A 20,089-nucleotide genomic window follows, 5' to 3' on the forward strand; every position below is an offset into this window, starting at 1 on the left:
CTCAGACCAGCTGGACTTGAGACAAAAACACTGTGGAAATGTTTCATTTTGTCAACAGCTCTGTCACGTCATGCTTTCGTGTTTAATGTTTTTCTAAGTTTTAGTATCAGGGATAGGGTGAGTGTACACATCCTTAGGCAGAGGAAAAAAATAAGGGCGTTGATACTACATGTAAAAATAAGAACAAATCCCGGCTTCCCCTAGGGAGCTATTCTTCTCCTCACTGTCATCAGCATCCTGGGCATCTCAGAGCCCCTGTCTTTAGGGCAGATGCAGCTTCCTCCAGTGATGGACCCCTGGGCAGGGTTCAAAGCAGGATGCACACAGTGGGACCATTCGCTTGCCTGTGTCCTCCCTGCCTCTTGGTTCCAGGGAATTTGCTGGTATTCTTTTTTTTTTTTTCTTAAGAAAACTCCGCTAAAGGCAGGCTCTGTTTGTCAGCTTAATCACATCCAGGCTAGCAGGAGAGAAAAGCAGCACTAGTGAAGATTGAGCGTGCTTTGTTCGCTGCCTCCTTTGTGTTGGAAGACACAACGCTAGTTCAGCATCCTTGTGTTTTCCACATATCATGAAGCCACTTGAGAGGCACCTCGATCCTGGTCCTCGTGAGTCAAGTCTGAGCTTTGGAAAACCGCAGTCAGCGGTGCCACCATGCCACATCTCATGGCTTTTATTGCCAAAGAGGATCACCACAATATGCCTCAGCCACAACCGCTGCGAGGCCACGGTTTCAAGTGGATGAGGGAGGGAAGAGCGAGACCCGTGGGCAGGCTCAGAGCAGCGAGGCTGGTTGTTACTTTTCTAAAGCAAAGACAGAGAGGGAGAATAAAAGGGAGAATTAGACTGGTATGATACATGTTAAGGCAAGGTGGCCGGTAGAGTCTATGAAGTCACCCAATAAATGCTATAAATACACACAGAGGGAAACTGGCTCCCTACTAGGCAACTCTAAAGCAAACCACAGGATATTTTTGAAGCTGCCATCCAAAAATACAAAGAAAAGTGTGACAAGCTTCCTCATAAACCAAAAATGGAACACAAGAGCACTTCGTCCCTGCCGTGATTTAGCGCTCCAGTGGCAGATCCTCCTCCCACTGAAGCCTCCCTAAAAAAGAATTACCACTTTGCCCGGACTCTCGGGGAAGCTCAGAAATTCTTCTGTGGTCAGCAGCATCTTCATGCCTGGTTGAAAGGAAAAACAAGGAGTGATGTCTCAATACTTGGTGGAACTTCTGGCAAGGCTGCAGGTCGGATTCAGTGTGTCTCTGACTGTTTCGTGCTCCCCAGCAATGCGAAGCAGCTGTAAAGCTCTTGTAGTCAGCTGCTTCACCCAGAATTACAGCTGCTTTGCATCACTAGACTGGTGCAAAGCAGCCAGAGCATGTCCGTGTTCTGCTTTTCTGTGTGGCTTTTTCAACAGGGCAATCCACCTAGCATGCACGCACCAGGGGACGCGTGCAGCGGTCTCGGGGGGATCTGGTGGAGGTGAATTAGAGCCCTGATGGTGCAATCAAGCCATTGCCTAATTGCAGGCTAGGCCTTTAACGATGGTGTGTTTCGTACAGAACTCCAATAAATTCTTCTCAATTCTTCTCCCCCGTTCTTTTCGAGCAGCAATACGCTTACGGCACGCACCACGCCGCCGGCTATTTATATCCCACCTCCGAAAACTTGTGCGCGTTCCCCCGTTTTTTCCACCATTTCCACGATTTTCCTTCGGCTCCCCGGGCCGTGCATTCCTGCCCAGCCCCAGCTGCCCCCTGCCCTCGGAGGGCTCCAGCTCTGCCGGCCCAGCCCGGGGCACGGCCGGGCAGGGCCACCCCGAGCTCCCCGGGGGCAAGGAGCCCCCGCCCGCTGCGCGCTCCCCGAGGGATGCTGCGGAGCCGAGGCTGCAGCAGGGGGGCTTTCGGAGGTGGTTTTATTTTATTTTTTTTGTCGTTGCTTTTTCCTTCCCCTTCTTTCTCCCAACCTGGCCAACTTTTCTTTTTTTTTTTTTTTTTTTTTTTTACTTAACTTTTTTTTTTCTTCTTCTTCTGTACTTTTTTTTTTTTTTTTTCCCCTCGCAAAAGCCACGCCGTGGAAAGCCGGGGTGGCGGCGGTGCTGGTGCTGGTGGTGGTGGAGGAGGGAGAAACCCCTCCCCTTCCCCTCCCCCGTGGCTCCTTCCTCGGAAAAGCAGCACTTGGGGGGTTTCCTCCCCTTCCCCTCCGCGCCGCTCCCCGCGGCCGAGGAGGGCCCGGCGGGCTGCCGCCGGCCCGGGCCAGCCCCGGGAAGCCCCGGTAAGAGGGCGGACAGCGGCCCCTCGCCCATCTCGGGGGCCGGGGAGGCGAGGGGGGGCCGGGGGAGGGATGCGCGGGGCGGCGGGGAGCGAGGCCGCCTCGGTTTCGCTTCGGGGCGGGGGAGCGGGGGCAGGGGCCGGGGCCGGGCCGGGCAGCGCCGCTGTCGCCCCGGCACTGAGCGCTCGCTCGCACCCGCGGCCCCTCCGGCAGCCCCGAGCGGAGCTCAGGAGGAACCGAGGGCAAATCGGGCTCCGCTGCCTCCGAGCCGGCTCGTCGGGGAGCGCGTGTGAGTGTTTTTGGGGGGTTTCGTGTTTTATTTGGGTTTTGGTACGCCTCGGGAGGGCAGGAGCTGGGAGAAAGGGGCTGAGCTGGGCTGGGGCTGCCCCGCTCCGGGTTTGGGGTGCCGGCAGCAGCCCCACAGGGAGCCATGTGGCTGGGCTCGGCTCGAGCCTGCCGCCCCTGTCGGCTCTCGGCACGGGGTGGCGGGGAGCTGCGTCCCGGAGCCGCTTCTCCTCCTCCGTGCAGCCCCAGGAGTGGTTCATCTTCGCTGGAAGAAGCGAGCTCTGAGGTTTATTTATTTATTTCCCTCCTCGATTTAGTTTTAATGGAGTTTAGTGCAAGTGTGTGTGCTGTCCTGCTCTGTAGAAGCATGGAAACGAGATCTGAATGAGCCCGGGAGGTAACAGAAAGATGAATTTAACATCTCTCAATTCCTGCCCCCCCCATCCTACATGAGAAGGATGGGGATGTGGCTTGACCATTGTTTTGGAAAGTTTGGGGTAAAGAGGAAAGTTTAGGGTGGCGAGCTGCTATTTAGAAGTACGTGGTCCAGACAGCAGAGTTTGCTCTTTGCAGCACTCAGAGAGTGTAAATGAAAACTGCGGTCACATGTTGGCCATGCTTAATTCTGTTAAATGGGGTGGGATCAGAAATAGCTGCAGTTTCCCAGCGTATCGTCCTCTAATGGCTGGGCCCTCCGGAGGCTCTGCCTTCCTTCTCCAAACAATCGGGACTGCAGTTCAGATGCTGCGGACGTCAAATAGCCCATTGAGTCGCAGTGGGGTTATAGTCATGTGCTTAAAATTATGCACATGCACAGAAGTTTGTGGGACTGAGGCTCTATTATCACATAATGTTGGTCTTGGTTGAATCAAGTTAGGACGAGATGTGACCGGTTGCTGCAGATGAAGCCAAGCTTTGTTTCTGTGTTCGTGAGGGATTCTGCTGGGTCTGACTTGCAGCTCGGCTGCTGAAGGACGGGGTCTTGTCCCCTCCGGAGCGGAAGGCTCTTGGGCACAAATCCGTGGGATTACTTGGATGCCAGCCTCCCACACTGGTTCCCATCTTCTCCCCAGCCAGACTTGGAGCTGGGCCTTTGTTATTTCTGCGCTGCTTGTTGTCTGTTGCACACCCTGGCTCGCTCGCTGCTGCGTGGTGCTTGTGGCAAGAGGCAGCACGAGGCTCTCCTTCCAGGTTGCACCGGCAGCCACAGGTAAACACTGTTGGGGTCCCGAAAAGCAGGTGCAGAGGAGCTACAGGGCAAGGCTGGGTTTGTGTCCCTGCCCCTGTTCGGAGAGGGCCAAGTTTGGTTTCCAGATGACAGCTTCAGACGTCGGCTGGTGCCTCTGTCCCTAATCCAGCTGGAATGTCTCTGAAGTTGGTGGCCGGTTTGCGCAAGGGCAGAGCTGGAGCCGTGTGGTGCCAATTCCTCGCTGCTGTCACCGATGCTGTGGTTGCACCGCTGAGGAAAAAAAGGGGGAGAATGTGCCTTTCGAGCTGGGTTCCTTCCCTGGTTTCTCTTTCTTTCCATCCCTGCTGGGATTTCATTCTTTCCTTCTCCCTGGCCCTGCCACATGCGGGTTTTGCTTTACTGGCTTCTCCTGCCCTGTTCCTACCTTCCTCTGGTTGGCGAGAAATAGCTAGTGCTGGTGCTCAAACAGGACGTCGTTTGGGTCAGGCTGACACTGTGGTCACGTTAATAAAAGCTCTGGGGAGGCTGTGTGTTCCCGGGCCATTATCTGGTTGTGCTCGTGAGCCGGGAGAGGTGTATCTTAAATGAACGTGTGGGTGCTGCCAGAGCTGAGGCTGCCATCCTGGGGTGGTGTCTTTGTGTAGAGCAAGATATTAAGTGCCTATGCTGTTAGGAGGCATCATAGATTTGTTTAAAAGAAGGCAACTAAATGTTAGGCTAATTACACCCCTGATTACTTGTAACTTAGAGGCAGAAGCTGAAGACGGTCATGGTATCAACTTTACCCTCTTCTTTCCTGCCAGTGCCCTTCACTAGTGCTCAGCCCTCTGTTTTGCATCATCTGTGCATGTCCCACAGCCTGCTGCCTCATCGAGGTATTCATTAGCTGAGCATTTTGCTGAAACTGGTCTCACACCCTTTAAAAAAAAAAAAAAGTTCAGCGGTGTGTGGTGCAACAGGATTTGGTGGCTTTGCGCTAGTGAGTGGTCAAAATGACTCGAGTAAAATTAATTTCCCCCCCGACCAAGTGCAAGATTTCAAGGTAAGATTTAGAAGTGAGAGGTGTAGAAAGTCCTTTTTTTTTTATTTTTTTTTTTAACCTCTGGGAATCTGTGTGCAGTACTTATTTAATAGTATATCAATATCGACTCAGTTTTAGTAAAACTGCTAAATGCTGGTCTCTGTGTTGTCTTTGGAGCCTTTCGAGCTGCCCCCTTAGTTTCGTCCTCTTCAGTGGAGAAATGAAAAGGCCTGTGTGCACTTCACAGGAAATGAATGTCTGATACAAGCTTGCAGACTGCACATTTCCAAGAACTGCTCTCAAGGTATTTTGATAATGCACATTCTCTCGGCCTTCTCCCTTCCTGCTCCCCGTGCACTTTCTGTGCTGCTGCTTGTTCGCTAACACATGTGAAGTAGGAGGGAGACGGCCAGCCCCTGCCGATCCCAAGCCTGCACGCAGGCTGCTCCAGCTTCACGTTGGCTCCCTCGGAGCGGTCGCTGGCGAAGTTGTGCTAAGCTGGCAGCCTTCAGCCGCCTTTGTCTGAGAAGGGAGGTTTTGTCTCCCCCATCCCCACCCCCTGCAAGCACTGAAGAAAAATTTTGACTTCAGATGCTGACTTGGCTTACAGTCGCTGTGATCCTGCAGTTCACAAACTGCAGCAGCCCTACGATTAAGTCCTTGCAGTGACTTTACAAACCCTTTTCACTTCAGTTTTGCATGACTAAGGGAAGCGTGTGCCTTTTGCTGGGCTCCCCTGATTTTTATGCCAAGTCTGATCAGTGAATTGGGGGCTTAAAAAGGTGATGCTGAAAAAAATGAAGCCCTTTGCTGCTGGATTCCTCTGCTGAAGCCTGGCGTGGTGGGTGCTTTACAGAGGCAAGGCAGAGAAGTTTGAGAAAGAAGAGAAATGAGAGTCCTCAGATCAGCTCTCTCACTTTCCCCAGCAGCATTTTAATGTGTGTGTGATTGGAGTTTTTCCCTTTTATGAGTTTTAAAATTACTTACTTTTCAATCTCGGTTACCTTTGAACTTCCTCTCTTTTAGTTTTATGAAAGAGCACAAAAAGAGCGGCCTGGCTGTACGGTGTGTTCCTTTTGCACCCCCTGTACCTACCCGCTCCCTAAACGCAGCATCGCATTTCTCCAGTCTCCATCTGAAAACTTGCCCGTGACTTCTCATCACCCATCCTTAGGCCCATTCCTGTTGTTTCAGCTCTACCTGTTTTTATTTAAGGTGACTGGATCTGATTGTGCCATCTCAGGTGGTGGCATTGCTGTCACATTCCCACCTGCCTATTTTTCAGCCTCATGCTTGTGTCTACTTCTTATTTACTAATTTCTGCCTCTGCGTGCTGAGCTGGAGCTTCCCTCAGTGAGCACTAGGTGCTGTTTTTTGTGAGCTGCCCCAGTTAATGTGTTGCTCCTGGAAATACAGACCTGGTTTATTTACTTGCGAGTCCTGGGGATGCTCGAGCTCCTTCCAAAGCCCTGCGTACAGCACACTGCATCCCACTGACTTTCTGCCCTTTAATTTTAGCATTACCCAACTCTTCTAATTACCACCCTCCACCCGTACAGGTTAAATAGTATTAAATGCCGGAGAATCTCCTCAGCAATCTGTGCAAGGAAAACAAAAAAAAAGGCATCTGCTTGCTTGCTTAGCTTCTCTGCAGTGTCCTCATCCCCACGTGCTGGTACCCCAGTGAGACGAGTGATTCCCCCAGAGGCTTTCAGGTTTTGATCAACTGAAAATGCCATTTGTTTTCTGGGGTTTTCTTTTGTTTTTCTTGGCTACCTGCTGTCCCACTTTCATGACAGCCATCCTAATGTAAATTTGCTCCCCACCATCAGTAATGTATATTCCTTTATGTCGGCTCTGCCAGGGTTAGCTTCTCGCCTTCTGAAGGACTGTGGAGGTTGTAGGGAGGTTTGGGCAGGCACTGGGGCTTCACTGGGTTTTTGGACAGTGTCTGGCCCACAGCAATGGCCCTTGTGAGGCTTATACCTCCCTGAGGTGTCCTCCCCAAGCTGTCCTCACAGCCAGGCAGCCCCTGTTGCCCCTGCAGGTCAGCACGCTCTGACACTTTAAGCCTTCCTAAATAACCTCTCGAATGACTGAAGTATGTTTCTTTTTTTCCACTTTTGACTCTCAGGACTCATTTCTTTATTTTGTGTATTGGAAATTCCCCATTATAAAACTTGGTGCTGTGGTGTGTTAGTGCTCCGTGACCCTCGCCCCTTCTTCTGAAAGCACAGTGATTGATATCTGGTCTGTCACATCAGCTAGAGCCAGGAGGTTTTAAGGCAAAGGGAGCATCCCTTCGCTGTACCTGTGTGCCCTGATGTGTACGGGTTAAGCACCTAGGACATTTCTCTCAAATCCATGGTACCGAGCCAGTTTTCCCTGCAGACGCTGCTCATTTCCTGGGGTTAGCCTCTTCCATGAATTCCTTTCCTGCTGAATGCGATGGGGCTGCGGTCATTGTGGGAACCACCAACAGCTGCTGTGTTTTGGGATGTACGTGTTCAGGCAGGGCACTGGAACAACCCAAACCAGTCTATTTAGCTGAGGAAGGTCAGAATGGGGGATGCAAACCCATGCCATTGACCCAGGTATGGAGAGAGGAGCTGCCACTGGTGGATGCTGGACTCCTGGCCTCCCTCCCAGCCCCTCTTTCCCTGTCCCTGTTACCCTCAGGGCTCTTCCAGAGCCCCCGTGCCTCCTGCTCTCCCTGCTCCCCCTCCTCATCTCTCCTCTCCCGGCTGTTCCCCGTCTCCTTCCTCATTTTGGCACCCAGGCACCAAACAACACTGCCAGGCTGACCAGAGGTGAGCAGCGACAGCTCCCTGTCCTTCAGCCTCGGCAGGAGAGCCCGAGCAGCAGCGTTGAAGCTAGGCAGTAACCCGTAACGATTTCCTGTTTCTAACAATTTATATTTTTAAACTCTTTTCCCCAAGTTTCAGGGGGGAAAAACGCCTCAGACTCCTGAACCTGAAGTCGGTAGTCCCGTGTAAGCCAGCTGGTAGGGGTGGTTGTGTTACTTGCTACGCAGCAGCCTTACAGCTCAGGGAAGTGGTGCTGTTGCTCCGAAATGGCAGGATTACAGCTTCATGCAGCGCCAGGCCTGCGTGGAAAGGGCTGTTTCATTTGGAAGTAGTTGTTCTGGATTTGCAGAGTGGCTCAAAGGTGAGAGGAAAGGACCCTGAAGCAGGTTTTCTCTTCCAGCTTTTTTGATCAGGCTAGCAGAAGCAATAAGCTTTCCCTATAAACTGCCACCTTCATTTTTTTTGAAGCATGTTTTGTGGAAACCAAACGTGCTCGCAGACTTCCTTGCTTTGAAGAATACCGGGAGCACATCAAACTATCCTGTGGGTTTTCTTCTGGGTAAAAAAAAACACATGTAGCCTGTATCAGCAAAATGATCACGTTAAAGCAGAAAGCACGTCACAGAAAAGTGCAGTAAGAAACGCAGCAACTAAAGGTGAGAGCCATGAGAAGGTGGAATGACTCGTGGCCTCTGAAGTGTGCTCTCCAGCACCAGAATTAAGAAGGGGGGCTGATAAGGACGGTCCTTTCGCAAGAGCTCTCGAAGCCAGTTCCCAAAACCCGCGTGCAGAGCTCTCCCCTACACCTCTTCTGCGTGGAAACAGGAAATGTCACAGCGTGTGCTGCTGCCTCGTGCAGGACAGCGAGCTTACAGTTTTTTTTTTTTTTTATATTGCATCCTTGTTCAACGCTGGTCATGTAGGGAAACACGGTTTGGGTTTGGTACGTGCACGCGTGTGTCACGTTTGTTTTTTCCACATATTCCCTCGCGCCAGACGTGGTATCAGCCTCACACCAAGCTCTATTTATAGCCGTGGCAGAAAAGACAGCGGGATCTGCGGCGTCTCCTCAGCCCGCTGTGTGCTGGAGGAGCTGCCTGTGATCAACGCCAGCCCTATTCACGGGGCTGTGCCACGTTCCTCACTGAAATGTGATCCTCCGTGCTGGTCCTCTGTGCTCGTGGGCATGTGCTTGTCCCTGTGCTTCTCCCACCTGCCCCTTCCCCTCCATCGATGGGTGGGATGGGGGTCTGCAAGCAGGAGGTCTCTGCTCGGGCTCTGCTGCCCGAAGCAGGGATGCCGCTGTGAGGACCCGCTGGGTGTCCCTGTGAAAGCTTTTCTGAATTATCCCCGCTGCCTGCAGGCTGCAGGATTGATAACAGGGAGGTGCCGAGGCCAGACAGAGAGGGTAATGTAGTCACGGGGCAGAGCTGCGGTTCTGCTAGCTGCGAGTCAGTGTGCTCGGGGGGTGCGTGCCCAGCCTGGGCTTGGCTGGGGCGATGCGGAGAAGTGATGTTAACTGATGGAGCTTGGGTAAAAGTGGGGCCTTGAAGGGACTGCCTCTGAAAGGCATGCAGAAGGCTGGGTTTGTTTTTGCCACTTGCTGACAGATCCGCTGCCAGGCAGGTGGTTGCACAAGGGGTGCGCTGCTGCTCCACCAGGTCAGCAGGTTTGGGTTTCCATCCACAAGGAGAGAAGAAAAAGCCTGGATTGCTGGGGAAGCCGAGCAGAAGAGCAGGAGCCAGATTGGGCTGGTTGCTGTTCAGATAACTCCCCAGCGAACGGCCACGTGCGTGCTTTCAGATAAGGCAGGCTAAATGTTGTGCCTTGTGCTGAGTGCAAGCTTGAGTTTGCTGTTCCAAATCCTGAAGCGTATTCCTGTTGCCACCATCCCTTAACATCTGGTTTTTATGGTTCCTGCTTCCTGCAGATGATGGCAACGTTAAGGTCTTTGCATTTGTCCTTAGGGCATCTGTGAGTTGTATGGAAGCTATTCAGGTCATGGCTTTGGGAGCAGCAATAACAACAGCGATCCCTTGCTGTCTGAGTGCTGTGTGCAGGCTTCCACAGCCTCACGGGCTGAGGAGGCTGAGGCAGACCAATCGCCTCCAGATTTGTCACGTTTCAGACCCACGTTACGGCCAGCTAACGGGCTCGGTCACCACTTTGGGCATCTCTTTCTTCCCAAAGGATGGATCTGCGCTGGAGGAAAGCTCCACAAAAGCAGCAAAGCGCTGCGTCGGCGCTCCCGACGTTGGACCGCTTCCAGGCCTGACCTCCAGCTGCTCACCCCTATGGATGGCAAATTGAGAGAGGTGAGCCCTTCGAGCGTCCTGAAGGCAGGGTGCCAGCACGGATCCTGACGTGTGTGAAGCCGCCGCTGAGCGTGCCAGCTGTACCCAGCCCCAGGGCGCGCTCTCCCTGCACGACACCCGCTGCCTCGCCTGGGTAGGGAGCCCGGAGGAGAGCGCGGTGCTCCGTGTCAAGAGCACTTGTTTTGAAAAGCTCTTGAGCTTGCATTAAAGCAGAAGGTCTGGGGAAACTTAGCCGGGCTTTCAAGCAGCGGGACACCGGCTTTTGGGGGATGTTGTGTTGGCTGTAAGCGCTGTTCTTGCGGTAGGGAGGCTGTAATGTTTGGGTGTGGGGTTTTTTTTGGGGGCTTTTTAGCAGCGGGGGGAAAAAGCAAATCTGGGCTTGGCAAATCAGAAGCAGAACTAATTATGCACATGTGTTTCATTATGCCCCAGGGTTGGCTTATCTCTACTCCAAAGAGTCCACCTAGCCTCCTTCACCTGGGAGGCCACATACACACAGTGCACGTTAACCCGTTAGAAGTGAACCTTAAAGGTGACACCATGAAGTACTGCCAGAGGGCTAACTAATGCCACACTGCCGGCCACCCAGTCATCTGTTGGAAATGGGTCACTGAAGCTAAACAAATTCACGCTGAGGACCTGACCCACATGTAGATCTCAGACCAAGTGAGCAAGCTGTGAGGGTGCTATTTTTGCATTTACTTTGAATTCGAAACGATGACACAGTCTCGGTTCTTAGTCAGCCAGACTTCTAGTAGCAGTGGATTTTTCTTAAAGGACTTGGGAGAGTGACTCAAGGTTGAAAACTGGGACAAACAGTTGTTATTGTTGGGTTTTTTTGTTGTTTTGTTTTGTCAAACAGCATCTGCAGCCTTAAACAAATTATCTATTTATTTGTTGTTTTTAAAGCTAGCCTGGAAATGCAAGACAGCTGCTTGCTTCTGTTTTCCTGTTTGGATTTGGTTTCCAACCTAGGCCCAGGAGATTGGCAAAACTTTAGGTTGGACCCAAGAGAGCTCGCAGTTCAGGAGGAGTGGTTGCTGGTGGGAGCAAGTCTCCCGGGTCCCATCGCAGCTGTAGCCGAAGCCCTGAAGGCCCTTAGTGGGAGTATGACCTTTTTTTCCCTGTAATAACTAATGTTGAAGGGCTCTACAGCTTCCTTACCCGGTGGAGAGGAAGAGGAAAGGGACCGAGTTGCTGCAGCTTCTCGTGGTGTTGAGTTTTCGCTGGTGATAGATTGCCCTGAACGCTGCACGTGTCGCCTGTGTTTACTTGTGTGCAGCTCACTAAATCAGCTTCCCCCAAGATTTATCCTGACTTGCTGAACCGTCTGAGCAGCTTTCAACCGCTGCCTTTTTTTTTTTTTTAATGGAAAAGAAAAAACCCAGCTTGATTAACTCCTTCCTACCCCTCCCACCTTCCTCAGAGTGGAATTTCCCTCCCACGGCGACACGTAGCTAAAGGGCAGCATTCAGAGCAGCGCCAGGGATGTCGTGGCCTGCACCTCACAGGACCAGAAACCGTGTGTATGTGCCACCAGAGAGGCTTCCCGGTGTTTATGGCTCCCTGTCCTGACGGTGACATTATTGATACCACCGCTGGGTATTGCAAGAGATGTGAGGGGAGGTGCCTCCTCTCCAAAAATACCGTGCCAGAACAGCGCGAGGGGAAGGCACCCCGTCCGGATGGCACGAGGCTTTTAAATAGCGGCTGAAAGGTGTGAGATAAGGGGAGCTGAGCCTAGCCCAGAGCTTTCCCTCGCGATCTTTCCCTTGGTGCTCCCCTGGGTCTGTGGCGGGGGGCTCGGGAGACGGGGTCGCAGGCTGCGTGTCGGCATCAGTCCTGCTCCCGGCATGGCAGTGCTGTCAGCAAGTGCTCCTGGGTTAATGGAGTGTGTCAGGGGGCTGAGGGCAGGGCTTGGCGGTGAGCTACTGACTTGTCAGGCCTGGGGAAGTGGTATGTAACAGCTCAGCTTCTCACACAGAATGAGCTTCTGGCTTGGGGCTGTGGTTTTTATGTTTATGCATATATATATATATATATTTATATGCGCACACACACATATGTATTTTTTTTAATAATTGAAATGACGTGGATGGATGGCTGATGGCAACAGTGGGAGCAGGGATCTGCTTTTCTAAAGCCAGACAGCCTGGTGACAACACGAGGTGCAGATGGAGCGGGAGACGAGCAGGGCCGTGACAGCGAGGCAGGGAGGGCACTTGGCTGAAGGCAGCACAGGAGCAGAGGGTGGTGGCTGCGAGAGGGCAGCGGCGTCTGCGGGCACTGGAGATGTCCCCATGGCACAGGCAGAAGTCACAGGCTGGAAGGCCCCGAGCAGAATCATTCCTCAGAAGTCAGCAGGGCCTGGTGTCAGCGTAAGTGGTCTCGCTCGTGGCAGCCCCGAAGCTGATGGCGAAGCATTTTGTGCGGGGCGCTTGATCCAAGGGCTTTGCTTCCTCCTGGCCCGCTGGACGGGAGCGTCCTGGGATGAGGGAGAAGTTCCTGGGGTTTGGTGGGAAAGGCTCGTTCCCATCTGCTCCTGGGTCCTGTGGTCTGTCTGTCCTTCTGTCAGAGGAGGGGTTGGGCAGGCAGGAAAGACACCTTCCCACTTCTCGCTGAGTGCCAAAGTGAAAGATACCCTCCTGCCTCGGGAATTTATTCCATTGTCATTTGGGGTCTCATTTCCTCTTGCCACTCTGAAAAGCCCCTAAACATCCAGCAGAGGGAAATCTCCGAGATCTGCTAGATTCGAGCCAACCTGCTAAAGGATGTGCCGGGGAGCCCCTAGCTGTGAATCCTATAAACCCAGTGCAGCAAGGTGGGGCCTTGCTCTGGCTGGGGATTCTGCTGGAGCCCCTCCTGCTCTTATTTCCTTGGTTGTCCCTCCAGCTGCGGGTTAGTGGCACACCGTGGCTCCCTGTGGTGCTCCTTGGTGCTCTTGCTGCTCTCTTTCCTCCCCGTGAAGTCCCTGTCTCCACTTGCCCAGCGAGAGGGCGTGGAGGGTTGGCCTCACTCTGCTTCTCTCCCGCAGGCTGGACGCGAAGGAGGAAGGATGGTCACGGCAGCGTCTTCCCAGGATCCATGGGCTCTTTGAGAGATGATCAGAGGGAGGCCAGATGATCTGCACAACACGCACGCCACTGTTCCTCGTCCGCAAAGGCAGCATCGGAGCGTCCTCCCCAGCCCCGCGCCGCCCGGCTTGCCCGATCGCTTCCGGATGTTTCGCAGCTGCGAGTGGGAGGTCCTGGAGCGGTCCCTCAACATCCTCCAGGCCAGCGACTTCTACTGGGGTCCCCTGTCCGTGGGGGAGGCCCACGCCAAGCTCCAGCGGGAGCCCGTCGGCACCTACTTGGTGCGGGACAGCTCGCAGGGCAACTGCTTGTTCAGCCTGAGCGTGCGGATGCCCACGGGGCCCGTCAGCCTCCGCATCTCTTTCCAGGAGGGTTATTTCCGCCTGAAGAACTGGTTTTCGGACTGCGTGGTCCGGCTGCTGGAGCTGGTGGTGGCGGGGACCCGCAACAACCCCTTGCACTTTGATGAGATGGGGGGAACCCCTCTGGTCTTCTCGGAGCCCCTGTGCCGGAGCCGCCGAGCGGTGCCCACGCTTCGAGAACTGTGCCGCCGGCGCCTGCCTGCTGGCGCTGCTGCCGCGGGGGACACCACAGGGACGTGCCCGCAGGAGGTGGTGGCGTCACCCCCGGGCAGAAGACGGGGGTCAGAGCAAAGTGTTGGCCCCTCCACAGCTGGGGCTGGGAGATGATGGCGGGCGTGTGGGAGGCGAAGGGACGCGCCTGCCGCCTGGCCATGCCGGCGGGGCCGGGGTAGCTGCTCGGAGAGGCAGGGGAGGGCAGGTGCCCCAACCCATTGGCCATAAGAGCTGTGTCCTTGGGGGTGCACAGCACGTGTGGCCTTCCCTGCAATGGCTGGGGTAAAGCCAGAGTGGGGGAGCAGTGGCTTCCACCCCCTGGGTCCTGCTCTTTGCTCCAGTCGTGCCTTATAAGCTTGAGAGCGGGGCGAGCTGCCTGTCCCCCCAGGTGAGCCCCGCTGCCCCAAAGTGCCTGAGCTAGTCTGTGCTAAGCATGTGCCCTCGTGCAGCAATACGGCTGGCACCGGTCCCACAGCGCTGCGGCCTGGGCACGGCCCCGTGCTGCCCGGAGAGCCACAAGGGCAGGAGCGCCCCTGCTCCTCGCCGCACAAACAGACGTCAGCACTTGCACCCGGGGAGAACTGCTGCAGCTCTTATAGTACGTGCAGCTTCGCTGCCTTTTGCCTTGCTTTATTCGAACAGGTTTTTGGGAGTGCAGATGGGTTTATACTATGGGCAGTGCGTTCCAGCGGAGGCAGTCCCGGTCCAGAGAGCCTGGGCTGCTCTGCGAGGGTGAGAACAGATCAATCCTGTGCCCTTCCTTACGCTCATCTGATAGTATGCTGCTGCCATCTATGGACTGTACAAAGATGTTTTGGTTTTGTCTCAAAAAAATGGCAAAGAATTTTTATACAACTTTTTAAATGTTAATAAACATGTTTTTGTACTTCTTTTTAAAAGCTAACGAATACATAACAGTATTTTCATTCCCTTGCAGCATCGGAGACACGGGTAGTTTAGTGCAGAGATACATGGTAATCAAACAAGCTGAACGAATTTCTTACAAAGACCAAAAGCAGTACCTAAATGAATGGTCTTAGATGGGAACAATAAACTTAGTTCACCTTGCAGTGCAATAAGTAAAGAATTTTATAAACATAAGTCACTTCCTGAACAGACAGAGGTAAGACTTTCAGAAGCATTATTAATATTATTTAAAAATTCTACTGAGTGTTTGAAGGAAGCACAGCATTGATGAGCTGTGACTGGTGAGGGTGGCTACAACTGAGAGGGATAGAAAAGGGCTTAAATAGGCCTAAAAAAAACCTTAGCACTGTGGTTCATTTCAGGGGTGCAGGTGGGTATGATGTCCTCAAAATAAGTGACTAAACGCAGCTTTGTGAAAGGAGGTCAGTGTGCTTGGATACTTTAAAATGTGACACCTGAGTCAGATCAGAGAGCAGCCAGCAGTGTGTTGTGCACGCAGGCTGCTGAGCTCACGCTGGCTTTCCCCTTCAGACCTGCACGGAGTGAAAAAGCCAAATGTGGAGAGCTGGGGCTCTGAATTTGCTCTCTTAGCTTCAGATATCTTGTCTGAGGAACCGCTGTGTGTAGCCCGTTATCGTTGCTGGGTCTGTTGAGAGCAGATCGGGCTGCGATGCCCTGCACCAGGGCAAGGGTGCCCTGTGCTGCTCCAGACAGCAGCAGCTGGGGGCTGGGGTTTGACCCACCTGGAGCCCTGCTCGGATAAACCCCCTTGCCCAGGGTCACCGCTCTGTCCACCTCCTGGAGCTGCCCTGTTTGAGCACAGCAACCCAGGCAGCAGGCTGAGCCTGCAGGGTGCCTGGCAGCAAAGGCAAGCAGCATCCTGGGCTGTTGCAACAGGAGCAGTGCCAGTAGGTGAGGGGAGTGATCATCTCCCTGTACTGGCTGCTCTTTAGGCCCCATTTAGAATATTGCATCCAGTTTGGGGGCTCTGTGATGCAACCAAAAAAATGAGGTGAGATCAGGGGTACAACCCTAGCGTGCTCCAGGGGTTGGAGCATTGCTCCATGAGGAGAGGCTGTGTGAGCTGGCCTTGTTGAACCTGGAGAGGAGATGCCTTCAGGGGGACCTAACAGCAACCTGCCTGTGCCTACAAGGAGGTCAGCAAGGAGCCAGGCTCACCACAGCGTGGTGGGAAATGGGGGGTGGTGGAAACAAGTCCAGACTGGATAGGAGGAGACCCCTGGGGGATCCAGCTGGGGACAGGTTTTGTTCGGAGAGGTTGTGCAGTCTCCACGCTTGGAAGTTTTCAAGACCCAACTGGGTGAAGCCTTGAGCAGCTTGGTGTCACCTCAGAGCTGGCCATGCCATGGATGGGGACCTCCTGGGGTCCTTTTGGGGGCCATACATATGCTCTTGGTGCTGCTCCCTGCCATGCGTTTGGCTGGGTCTTGGGCACCATCCTGTTGCTCAACCCAAGGTGCCACTATGGATGAGCACATTGTAGCTCCTGTGCCCACCCTGTGGCATCTCAGGTGGCTTTGGGCACCTGCCTTGGCCCTCAGGGGAAGCCCTGGTAGGGTCAGCTCTGCGTGCTGCCCTCCCTCACCAGGAGGAGTGGGGCTGGGACCGTGTCTCCTGCCCACCTCATCGCCCCTTTCTTCTCCGGCTGCCTTCCTGCCTTCCCTTTAGAAACCAGGGGTGGCAGGGAAGGAGCGGGCTCGTTTCTTTCACGTTTATAACCGAGTACAGGAATGCTTCTGTTTTATGGCAGCGGTTATAGCTCGCCGAGGGAAGAGCTTTCGAGCTGGATTGCGCTGACCTGGCGATGAACCGTTCTCATTTGGCCTGAAATGAGCATCTTGGGCTGCACGGCTGAGGGCTGCGCAAGAGCTGTGTCTGTGGCCGGGGCTGTGCCTGAGGAAAATCACACCAAGGGAGGAGGAAATAGTTTGGATTTTAATAAAATCCACTGTATTTTGTTAATTTTATTTTATTTTATTTTATTTTTTGTAATTGCACAGCAAGTACTTGTCTCTGACTTACAAGTAAGTCAATTCCATGCAGGGCTGTAGCAAATTGATTTGACATCTGAGGATGAGAAAGCAGTGAAAGACTGCCAAGTATTGTTATATTGTGAAAGTTTAAAGCACATTATGGTGCCTATCCTCATTGTTCCGGAGGAGAGGGCACTTCTCAGATCAGAACCGGAGCAAGAAAACAAACCAATTTGGGAAGAACAAGAATGGGAGAAGTGCATTTGGATGTGGCTGTCTTTACAGAGACCTCCATTTTCTGTTTCGATCTTGGGAGAGAAGCCTTTTTCCTTAAACTTTTGAGACAGAGATGTGCAAAGTAAAATCAAAAGAGGTTAATTCCAAGGGGTGACTGCAAACGGTGTCAGTGGGTGGGAGACGTTCCCTGCAGCCACCCTGCCCCGGAGCGGGTCCCTCCGTGCAGGAGCAGCTCCTTGTGGCCAGCATCCAAGCGCTTTGCTTGGTGGCTCCTGAAGGGACTTGTAAAGAAATTACAAACTTCCTCACAAGCTCTCCAGCACCGTTGGGGGAATAGAAGAAAATTGTTTGCATTTTTATACGTTATGTTACACATTTCTCCAGCTGACTCATTTCAGTTTGTCGAGGAAATTTATACAGCCTTGCAGATGGTTTTTTTCAACCGCTCGTCCTCGCATCCAAAGTTGAAATGTTTGGTCCTTCTGCGAGAGGCTGCCTCTTACCAGGCTGCCGGGGGCTGGCTTTGGGTCCCAGACCGCCGCAGGCATGCAGCAGGAAGCTGCTCTTCATCTGCTGCCGACCAGCTGCCCTCCAGCAGTGCAGCGGGGTCGCAGGGGTTAATTTCCCGAAATCCTCCGCTGAAACTTGTTAATAACTTCCATATGTACCCATGTGTGTGCGCAGGAGGGGCCCCACAGCCAGCAGCTCTTGTAATAACACTTGATTACCTCTGACATGAGGGTCTGTATTGCATTACGGCTCTGCCTCGGTGCATCAAAATTCACCCAAAGCCATAAGTTTTGTGCAAACACGTATCACAAAGTTTATTGATGTTCGGGCACTCTCACCGTTTGGAAATGAGCTCCTCCTATGTAGGCAGGCTTCAGAACAAGACCTCCTGCGCACCCAAGTGATGGCTTGGGTTTGGGCTCCTGCCCTGACATCCTTCCCAAAATACGTATTCGCATCATCATCCTTTCAATGTGCTAAAAATCTTAATTTTTACCTTGGTTGGGGGAGTGCGACGGTTTTGTCCAGCTGAGCTCACTTTGCAGCAATTCCTCAGGCGTTTGGTATGCACGGAGCTGCAGCAGTTGGAGCTCCGTGCCTGGCTGTGAAGGACAGCCTTCAAAGAGAGAGCAGGTGTCAGAGGGAGACGCGGCACAGCCGCCCTGCCTCCCCTGCTGCCTCCCTGCAGAGCCGCCGGGGTCTCCGCGCGCTCCCTGCTCCCCTGTGATCTCAGCTGGGGTGGCAGAGCTGCCCTTTTGATGCAGCTGGAGCCGAGCACTTCCACACACTCCCCCTGGACAGGCTGGCTCTATATGCTGGGTCTTCTCATCCCAGAAAAAAAAAAAGATGACAGGTTTTACAGACCTCTGCGTGCCAGAGGTCTGCAAAGCCTAAGAGCCATGGAGGAGGTGGCTGAGTGCATTTTCTTATTAAAAAAAAAAACAGGGCAACTGATCAGATACTCAAGTGTGAGACTCAAAACACACAGAAGGAGCTGTTTCTCCTGTGATGTATAGGGAGGGCATCGGTGCAGGCCAGCCTCATCCCCGGGTGACAGCCAGCAGAGCTGTGCCCCAGGCACCACTCGGGTCAGAGAGGAGCTTGAAAAAAGACGTGGTGAGGAAGAAGAAAACATCACGCAGCACTGGCAGCCTCCTAGCTCTGCATCCAACCCCAAGCAAACAACTTCTAAAGGAAGATTTGGCTGGCTCCTGGGCTACCTGCTTTTCCACAGTGCCACTCCTGCTGGCAGAGCTCTAGACCTTTGAGCCAGTCCCAGATGCCATCGAAATCAGCGGCCAGATTGTCGTTCCCCTCGGAAGGTTTTGGACGAGGTCTCCCATTTTGTAAGGCTGGTGTGAGCAAACGTGGGTTTTCCATAATAAACTTAAATCACAACAAACCACACTCCCACTGGCTTGTGCAACAAATCATGCTGGGGGAATTGCTGGCATTCAGCATGATTAGCCCGAGCGTAGATGCCTTCCAGCTCATAAACAATAGCCTAAAGGACTGGAGAGGATCACAAACAAAGCACTTACAGACAAGACAATGTTTTTTCAAAAGTGACTCGAGAGCTTATGGCCACCGGGGGTTTGTCTTTTAAAAATAAAACAGAAGTAAACAAATTGGCAAAGACATCTCTGAAGAATCTTAAGAGAATGAAAGCGAGGATGTAGTACTTCAAAACGGTAAAATGAAGTTGGGGAAAAAGACTTCAGGCAGGACTAGCTGTTCCTTTTAAGATGCTCAAGGAAATGTGCCCACAGAACGGGCAGGCAGGGGCTGGCTGGGAGGTGGAGGGGATGCAGGGGCTGCTCCCCAGCCTGCCTCTAGTTGGCCATCAGGGAGAAGTCCTTGCTCCAATTCACACGAGGAAGAAAAAAATCCCTTTAAAAGCACTAAGAGCAATGACAGAGTGAGGCAACTTGTATTTATTAAGCTTTATGGGAGCCCAATCTGCAAGGGACATTCCCCGCACTGTAAGCCATGAATTTCAGGCTGAGAACAGTTCAGTTTATGTAAACCATATTGTTTGTATTGCAGTTTTATTCGTTTTTAAAAACCTCATTTTTTATAATAACATTTTTAAACGTGAGCTGAATTATTTAGAATTTCATCTGTTTGCTCCTGGCCCTGGCCCAGTGAAGTAGCAAGTGCCCAGCTTCTCACTCAAGAGCTTTCTACAAGGGGCCCACAAAGTTCTTGGCTTTGATGTAGCTTCTCACACATTTGGACACCACGGGAAAGGTCAAATCCCCTGTTCTGCAGTTTTGGGTTGGGTGGAGAAGGACTGGTGGCTCCTGATCCTTGGATTTCTGCAAAGAGCTCTCCAAGGCATCGGGAGGGCAGAAAGGGGAGGTGGAGAGCAGGAACCAAAGACTGCTCGCTGCTCTCAGAGACTGTGCAGGGGATGGGCCAGATATGGAGGCAGCTCTAATGTATGTGCTGAAATACCTAAAATAAGCCATGCAAACAAATCAATCGTATGTTATCCATATGGGGCTGTTCAAATCCAATAATAGCAGTAAAGTGCTCCTGAACTCTGCGGAGAGAGAGATTATAGAAGGATCAGGTATAATTATAGTGCCTTATTATTACCATTCTCATCATTCTTTCTAACAAAGATTTTCAATAGGATGAAACAACTTCTTGCAGGAGAATGTAATGTGTTTGCTGGCATTTTTTCATTCTTCCTTCCAAGGCTGTTCGAGTCAGTCCTTGTAAATGGTATTAGTACATGCCATAATGATCTTGGACTACATCATCTTTCAGATGATGCCCTCTTTGCCTACAGCAGACCCTTCCCCTGAAACATCTCACTGTTGCTACCATTGGTGGAAACACCACCAAAAATCCCCTGCTGCTTTGATATCCTTGC

At 52.6% G+C, this 20,089-nt stretch overlaps 1 protein-coding gene across 4 annotated transcripts; it reads left to right on the forward strand.

Moving 5' to 3' along the window:
* The first annotated feature begins 2,085 nt into the window (after nucleotides 1-2,085).
* Nucleotides 2,086-14,444, forward strand: LOC137849422 (suppressor of cytokine signaling 1-like). 4 transcript variants are annotated; one of them, XM_068669012.1, is made up of 3 exons: nucleotides 2,089-2,277; nucleotides 9,767-9,891; nucleotides 12,926-14,444. In XM_068669012.1, exon 3 carries the CDS (start codon nucleotides 12,992-12,994, stop codon nucleotides 13,652-13,654), a length of 663 nt encoding a protein of 220 aa, XP_068525113.1. In that variant the 5' UTR covers nucleotides 2,089-2,277; nucleotides 9,767-9,891; nucleotides 12,926-12,991; the 3' UTR covers nucleotides 13,655-14,444. The 4 variants fall into 4 exon arrangements, with proteins under 4 accessions (XP_068525115.1, XP_068525113.1, XP_068525116.1 ...); XM_068669013.1 differs by lacking the exon at nucleotides 2,089-2,277 and adding an exon at nucleotides 2,383-2,563; XM_068669014.1 differs by lacking the exon at nucleotides 9,767-9,891 and having other exon boundaries at nucleotides 2,086-2,277.
* The last annotated feature ends 5,645 nt before the right edge of the window (nucleotides 14,445-20,089 follow it).

The sequence above is a fragment of the Anas acuta genome, chromosome 1 (genome assembly GCF_963932015.1).
Source record: "Anas acuta chromosome 1, bAnaAcu1.1, whole genome shotgun sequence".
Taxonomy (NCBI): Eukaryota; Metazoa; Chordata; class Aves; order Anseriformes; family Anatidae; genus Anas; species Anas acuta.